We start from the raw sequence: 8,575 nt of genomic DNA on the forward strand, positions 1-8,575 counted from the left end.
GTGCTTATAGTACTTCTGAAAATATTAATAAGGAAGATTGTTATGGAATCATAGACCTTTGAAAATTAGATCATTCAATTATTTTGAAGATAAGTTCAATTATGATAAAGATAAGATCATGAAGATTTCTCTTGTCAGCGTTATTTTGAAGATAAAATCAATTATGAAGATAAGAACATAAAGACAACATCGACTCCCCTTTTCTTTTATTTCAATTATTCTGGCCATGTGGGTCATTACCTTTTGTAAAATTTATACTTAGTTTATTTTAGTTTTAAGTCTATTTGAATCCTTATTTATAAAAGGATCATTTGTGTGTTGTGAAAGACATTTATATTTTCAATCTTAAAACTTGGAATTCTTGATTTGTCATCCTTTGTAAGTATTTTTCATAAATAAAATCATGTCTTTTAATATTTTCAACAACTCTTCCACATTTAATTTTACTTTTATAATTATCTTTACCTTTAATATTATCTTTATCTTTGGTATACTTTTCACCATTATATTTACCTTTATCATATCTACTATTAATATTATTATTTTCATTAACACGCCTTCTAATCTGGTATCAGAGTCAAGTTGGTGGTGAGATAGTTACTTGCATTATATTTTAATAGACTTTTTGTAATCAAAAGAGTTATTTCTAAGGTTTTACTTATTTTACTGTTTATTTTTAATAACCCTGAACTTTGAATTTCTTTAAGAATACCTGCTGGTAGTGTGTGGTCTAGGTCGTAAGTCCCAATAAGTGAGGCAATAAAACCGTTGGTTTAACAAACTAGTTACTGTTAAAAAAATCAAACAACAAAATGGGAGAATAGAGATAGAGAGTAAGTGAGAAAATTGAAAAATTATTAGTTCAATAAAAAAAAGTTAACGGGAAGATATTGTTTAATAACCATGTTTCAAATCATCAAGGCTTTAAGTGAGGTAGGGTACAATTCAAGAAAGGCTTTAAGTGAGGTAGGGTAAATTCAAGAAATAATATTAATAAATAATATTAATAACCAATATCATATTAGCACAATATCTCTTTTCTTTTTTTTTATAATGATGAGAGCCTAAGCCTGAAACAAAAAAGAACTACAAGGAAACAAAAAAAAAGAACTACAAGGAAAGAAAGGGAGGAATAATCCCTAAAACATCAGACTCCAATAATGGCCGCAAGAAATCCGACGCTTTATCATAAATAACAAATTTCTTCTCAATGCACTCACAATTTGCCAAAGAGTCTGCACACGCTCTGTAGACGTGTGAGACTACTACAGTATCCATCATAGAGATAATATCAATAATCCGACGTAGAATAGAGACACACTCCACATAGCCAACTTCTCTATCCTCAATGACCTTCACTACCACCTTAGAATCAATATTAATCTCCACATTCCTATAGCCTAACGATTGCGCTATTTTCATACCTTCCAACACTCACCAAAACTCCACCAAAAGCGCAGTATAATTTCCAACATACGTGGAAAACCCTCCTTTCCACTCTCCTTTATGATCCCTAAGAATTCCTCCACAGCCGACAATATTATCACTTTTATTAGCACCATCCGTATTCAGCTTTATCATGTTACTGATTGGAGGCTTCCAACCCTTGTACTTTGCTGCCATCCCCATCTACTTTCAAGATCTTGTACAGTTGAGTAGCAGCCCTATAGTCTCGAATTCGAGTAAGTATATGATTAATTGGGTCCAAGGGTTTAGCATAGTTATTGTTATGTTCTTCCATATTCCTCCACGTCCACAACGCGTGACAAGCGATAATCCAAATATTACTCCTCTCATTATCCGCAATACCTCTATAATTAAGATTTATCCGACTCCACTTTCTAACGTCCACCTTATAGAAATCTCCTACTAAATCGCTAGGCACCAAGCTCTTCCAAACTTGCATACCTTTCAAATAATCCCGCGCAGCATGTAAAGTATTTTCACACACATGACCACACATCTTGCAACTAGCATTTCCAAGCCCTTTCTTACTCTTACTTTCGTTAGTGAACAGCCTATCATGTTTAAAGAGCCACAAAAAAGTCTTGCATCTTTCCGGCACGGCAGCTTTCCAAATGTTCGCCCAATTCCTATCAGCCATATCAAAGTTATACCCTTCTAGATCATTGAACATGTCTTTACTTGTACCTGCAAAATAAAAAAACGTCAGGACCTTGCCCCATATTTGGAGGCAAACACATCTTCAGCTTATCAATCCACTGCTCTGGAAGCCAATTCTCCAGGATACTCAAGTTCCACTCACGACACTCATAGTGTCGCGCCATAAGATGGAATCGGTAGCTCTGCTTTTGGCACAGTCACTGCTATTCAGCACCTTATATTTTTGCCGCAGCACATTGCACTAGTAGTAAAATATACCGTTTGATTTTGAAAGTTTAGTTCAAAATCTAATAGGATCCGAATAGTTTCATACAAGTAAATCTCAAGAAATTCAATAATATTCAGTTTTATTTTAAACTGATTTACAGTTCTATTTTAAATTGGAGTTTAATCACTTTGGAATTTGGACCGTGTTATTTTAATTTTTTGTGTTGTTATTCTTGCATAAATTTATGAAAGAAAATTTTATCTTTGATATTTGAGTTTTCATAACTTTTTAGAAAATGAGCACAATGCCTATCAATGGTATAACGTGTGTTTAGTACTAGTAATCACTATTGTATGCATATAGGCATTAATAATTTGAATAAAGTTTAGTTTGTTTTAGTCAATTATGTTTATCAATCCCTATTGTAAGCACATATGCATTAATAATTACTAATGTATGCTCATCAACGTGCCAATTAAACTAATTTTTGAATTGTGTATACATTAAAAAAATACAGCATACCAGTATTGATATCTCCAGTAAAATACAGTAATGATATGAGAACTAATTGCTTCATACTCAAATAATGAGCAAACTAATACTAATAAATAAATCGGTCGTCTTGTCTTCGGCCCTCTTGTATTCTGAAGAAATCGATCAGTAATTAAATAAATAATAGTATAACTTAACACCATAAGCATATGATGGACTTGTTGGCTTCTCACATGATCTTCTCAGACATTGCACTGGTAATGAAGTAGGAACACCTGTCATTCTGTGAAGGAACATACTCATTTGATACCCAAGAACTCTAATCCAGTTGCTTTAGGTGTCAAACCAAGCTTAGACAAGTATTCATCATTACAAAACTTGCTCAAATGTCTCATTCCACTGTCACACAGAATGGTTACAATTGTGTGACCAGGGCCTAATGATTGTGCTGCTCTAACTGCTCCAATACAGTTCAATGCAGAAGAACTCCCAAGAAAAAGCCCATCATTCTTCACAAGATACCTAAAACAAACCAAAAAACCGAAAAATATAAGGCAACAGTTCAATCCATTTATCATTTTCTCCATATGCCACATATGAATGTGAACAAGAAACGAGCAAAAAGTCTTCAAGATTCAGAGAGGTTCAGTAGCTTAACAAAGAGTAAAGAATGACCTGGCCATTTCAACAGCCTCCCTATCTGTGGCTCTAAAGGCCCCATCAAGTTTTGCTTCTGCGAAATTCCTTGTTAGCCTGTTAATTCCAATTCCTTCTGTTATAGTGTCAAACGGATTCTTAAGTCTCCGTCCTTCTGCCTCCTCTTTGGTGTACATTACCCCCCTCGTTACCTTATTATACAAGCCAGAACCAGGAGGGTCTATGAGGTAACACTTGATGTTTGGATTATTTTCCTGTTGAGCATAAAACATAAAATTCAGGCAACTTTTACAATTAAAATGACAATATTTAAAACATGAAGAATAGAGAAGATGAACCTGAAGAAACTTGGAAACACCGGCCACAGTACCACCAGTGCCTGCTCCTGCAACGAATGCATCTAACTTTCCATTTGTTTGTTCCCAAATCTCAGGTCCTGTACTTTGGTAATGGGCCCTGAAGTTTGCAAGATTCTCAAACTGATCAGCAAAGAAGCCGCCTTGACAGTCATCAGGAAAGAGTGAGTTGTGGTTGTGTTCGTCAGATTTATAACCATTTATTTGCTGTGAGTCCGTGCCATTCGGTTGTGATTTTCTATTCTTAAATGCAAACTCATTTGCTTCAGATGCCCGTCTTCTTGCAATATTCACAAAATGGTCTTTGTGAGTGATTGACACTGGCCGTACTCTTTCAACTTTGGCCCCAAGAGCTTCGATTATTTGAGACTGAAGAATGGTTCCAATAGAATAAACAAAACGCCTCAGTAAACAAAGAAATGAAGTGGAAAGACCAAGAAGGAAATATGGTCAATTTCAATTAAATTAAATTGATAGACAAAGACAAAATAAAAAGAAAATTAGAATCTGTCCTTCACAAGATTAATTTGTTAGGTCCAAAAAGAATACAATATCCACAGAAAATTCACAGCCATGGCAGAAAATGTTTTTAAAGCTACCAAATAAGACACGGTTGTATTAACCCTCTCTTGATTTGTTCAATCATTTTGTTCCACTAACAAATTACAACCTAAAACAAAAGAAAGAAACAACAAGGAGGCAGTAAGCGAGGAAGACAAATGCTCTATGGAGTTTTTGGCTTATGTTTAAATATGAAGGAGTTTCAACTACAGGCTATAGCTAGACTGCAAGCAAAGCATAATAGTGTTACTTGATAATAATTATTTAACATATATACCTTCTCAATGGCAGCATCATCTGGAATAACCACATGGCATTTGCATCCATAAGCAGGAGCAACAGTAGCAAAGCTAATGGCAGTGCTTCCGACACTCCCTTCAGTAACTATACCACCTTTACGTAGCTTCCCAGATTCTAAAGCCTGCTCAATCAAATCACAGGAAACATGAAACAAAAGCCATACATTAGTGATAAATAAAGAGCAGTGACTTTGAAGAAAAACAAAATGACCCAAAACTTTGATAATCCTCTCGTGACATGAAAATTTAAGCACATATTCTCCGAAAGGCTAGAGCTAAAGTTTGATTCAGTTTAAATTAACCTGTAGTATATATACATTTAAGAACTTATAGGCTCAAGTGAAATTATGACTTTCCCTTGAAAAACAGAATCCTTTATAAACTAGGAGCTGTTTGGATTGGTTTATTTGAGTTTATCTATTGGCATCACTATTGTGGATGGTGGATGACATTTTATGGCGGAGAGTCAAAATCCCACCACCATACACGCCGCTTTGTAACGCCATTATAGCGGACTATGGCGGAAAAACCCCGGACTATCGGCCAATATTTACCAATGGACGGGTCCAAAAACCACCCCGTATAACCTCCATAGCACCACCAGGGCCAATATTTGATAATAGTGATTGGCATAAACACTTGAGAGACTGAACTTATGAATTATGAAGCACAAACACATATACGGACACCAGACACGACACCGAGATGTTGACACCAATAATAATTTAGAAAATGAATAAATTCAATGTAATCAAATGTATCGTGTTGTGTCGGACACCAGACACGCCTAACAACAAAGCTTAAGATTATAGCCTATGATATGTTCATACTTATTTTCCCAAGGACTTCAAAATAGCTTATGAAAACAGCTTATATATCATACAAACACAATTTACTTTATTTTATCTTTTGTTATATAAATACCTAATACTTAAGTGCTCGTGCTTTAAGCTGCAAATTTAATTGTTTATCCAAACAAAGCCTAATCATAAATGATTATGCCGAAAGAAAAAAAAAAACAGACTTTCAAAAGCCAATTTCAACAACAATTCAACTAGTATTATCTAAAGAGAAATTTAATCACCTCTTCAATAATTTGAACTGCAACACGATCTTTGACACTCCCACCAGGGTTCAAAAACTCACACTTGCCAAGAATCTAAACAGTAAACAGAAGAGTTATAACAAATACCATAAAACTAGGGCATGCAAGTGAAACAAAAACACAATAATGAAAAAAGGATTACTTCGCAACCAGTGGCATCGGAGAGACTATTGATTCGAATCAAAGGAGTGTTACCAATGGCGGCAAGGATTCCATTCTTTGATTTTTTCTTCTTGTTGTGTTTTGAGGAATTGCAGCGACGATCGCAGAAGAAATACGCGACGGCGAGAGTGAGTAAGATGGCGGTTCCGGCACCAACAGCGCCGGCGCTTCTCGCTGCCACAGGCGCCATTTTTCGACACAAACAAGTTTGTGCTTTGGGCTTGTTATTAGTAATAAACAAATGGGGAGTTTCTATTTGCACCCCTGTATTATGTTTTCGAGAGCTTTTATTTTGCTTTTAGCATTTTTTTTCTCTTCAAATTCTAGATGTTAAGTTTTAAAATTAAAATGCATTGAAAATTGACTTCTAAATAAAATAAAATGTGTCTTTAAAAAATCTTAACTTAAATTTAAAATAAAATATTGTTTGTGGTGGTGTATTAAAAAGTGGATCTATTAGCAACTTTATAAATCATATCATTGACACATTTTTGGTTGAAGATCGGAAATTTTATCCTGCCTTCTCTATTCTTTGACCTGACACTTCCACACACTCTATATTTTTACCATATTAATTTTATAAAATGTTAAAATTATTAGAAAATTTTAAATTTTTGAAAACTTTTGTTTGTAATTATCAGATTTTTCAAAAAGACTGCCACATTTTTAGAATTTTATGACCAATAAGTATCAATTTCTACTTAACCTTTAAGTTTCTATTGGTTTTTTTTAGAACAAAAGCATGCTTTTTACAACTTTTTTGGAAAAAAAATCCATGGAAACACATATTTTCATGCATTTTATTAGAGGCGGCTGACGATCGATCAGTTTCATGCATCCCACAATATCCGGCATAAAGGATCTAGAGTTTCTGCTAGGTGGACCAGAGATGGAGATGATGAGTCTAGTGTTGAAGATGACCATACAACAGTTGATGATGACATGCATATTGTGGCGGAGACAGAGGTGCCACATCCTTATGAGACAGAGGCTCTGACTATTACATAGGTTACTCCGCAAACGACTACTAGAACGCCTACTACGGATGATATGGAGGTTAATCCTTCAGTTGAGACATATGTCACTGCTCCGGCTTCGATAGAGCCTTCTATACACACAAATAGAGGGTTTCATGAAGGGTCATGTGATTATTTTGTGCTTACTAGATATATCGATCATGTGATATTCAGATTATGACAAGGAGAGGTATGAATATGGTATGCTGATGATGTGACTTTATTTATTATTCAGATTTGAAAATAACTGATTATTTTGACTTTGTTTATTACGGGACCAACTTTCGCTGAAGGAGCCTACCCATATGGGAAGCTTAAGAAGTTCTTAGATAAAGGAGTTTAGGTTTAATAGGGTTATCACTTTTGCCTCTCTTGGCTTCAGGATATATATATATATATAAAGATCTAGCGCATCAAAGTATGTATGAGGCAGTTGTAACACCCTAAACCCCAAGTATAATTTATAGAACATTGCGGAAGATATGAAGATAAAAACAAGGGTGTCGCGTTGAAAAAAAAAACCTTTCAATTGATATTTTAAATTTAAGTCAAAGCATATCATCATAAAACATAGTAAAGTGATGTGTTTAAATCAACTTAATAACATTACAAAATCTCCAACCCGATGTTACAATATCAGAGCGACACCAGATACAAAAATATACAGTTGGTAAAAGATACGAAAAAACATAAGCAAAAATAAACTAGTGAAGAGGCCAACTACGCCATCATGCGTAACAAAACTATCACTCCTTAGTCTTAACCGGGAGATACTTGTATAAAGTACAAAAGTAGAAACATAGAGACAATAAAGAGATGAGAATACATTCCACAACTTAAATAGTGTTAAAACAACGAGGATAATAATATAATCATCATATACAATCAAATCACAATCACACAATTAGACAACATAGCTAATTATGCATGCAATGTTCAACTCTTCTACTTTCATGCATGTGGTACCAAGCTCTTGGATATCAGAGGTATGTTACTGATGTATCCAACCCATCACTATATCAAAGTCGTACTCGTCACTAGATCGAAGTCTTATTCGTCACTAAACTGAAGTCCTACCTATCTTCAGTATACATGATGCATGAATTCTACAATTAATGCAAATTGAAATCCACAATCCTCTAACTCCAATCCTCGTCACTAGACATAAGTCATCCATATCACTGGTTCTTTCAAACCTAAATAAGTCATCATCAAATAGTTGTCGGTTTAAGACCATATCACTTACCCTCTTAAACCTAAACATCTCAACACTGGTTCTTTAGAACGTAAACATACTACTCATGAACACTTGCGTCCTAACCTTAACAACTTAACTCGTATGTATTATCAACCATTGAACTTGTGTTCTAAATCATTAACAAACATATATCTTTTATCGGCAATAACATAACTCAACAACAATATACAACACGGGCGCGCGCGCACACACACACACACACTTAGACACACACACACACATTAATAACATACAACTTTTATCAACAACATTATACAACATATATCAACAAAATCAAAATTTTAGAAAAAAAATCATCAACAACATAAAATGTGGAAACGTCTCACCTACCTGAAAT

At 34.5% G+C, this 8,575-nt stretch overlaps 1 protein-coding gene across 2 annotated transcripts; it reads right to left on the reverse strand.

The window, feature by feature from the left end:
• Positions 1 to 2,789: 2,789 nt before the first annotated feature.
• On the reverse strand, positions 2,790 to 6,217 carry LOC131615700 (cysteine synthase 2). 2 transcript variants are annotated; one of them, XM_058886857.1, is made up of 6 exons: positions 5,945 to 6,213; positions 5,782 to 5,856; positions 4,676 to 4,819; positions 3,820 to 4,206; positions 3,500 to 3,735; positions 2,790 to 3,346 (listed from the first exon to the last, which is right to left on the reverse strand). In XM_058886857.1, the coding sequence occupies exons 1-6, from the start codon at positions 6,152 to 6,154 to the stop codon at positions 3,124 to 3,126; spliced, it is 1,275 nt and encodes a 424-aa protein (XP_058742840.1). In that variant the 5' UTR covers positions 6,155 to 6,213; the 3' UTR covers positions 2,790 to 3,123. The 2 variants fall into 2 exon arrangements, with proteins under 2 accessions (XP_058742840.1, XP_058742839.1); XM_058886856.1 differs by having other exon boundaries at positions 3,500 to 4,206; positions 5,945 to 6,217.
• Positions 6,218 to 8,575: the final 2,358 nt, after the last annotated feature.

The sequence above is a fragment of the Vicia villosa genome, linkage group LG7 (genome assembly GCF_029867415.1).
Source record: "Vicia villosa cultivar HV-30 ecotype Madison, WI linkage group LG7, Vvil1.0, whole genome shotgun sequence".
Classification (NCBI taxonomy): domain Eukaryota; kingdom Viridiplantae; phylum Streptophyta; class Magnoliopsida; order Fabales; family Fabaceae; genus Vicia; species Vicia villosa.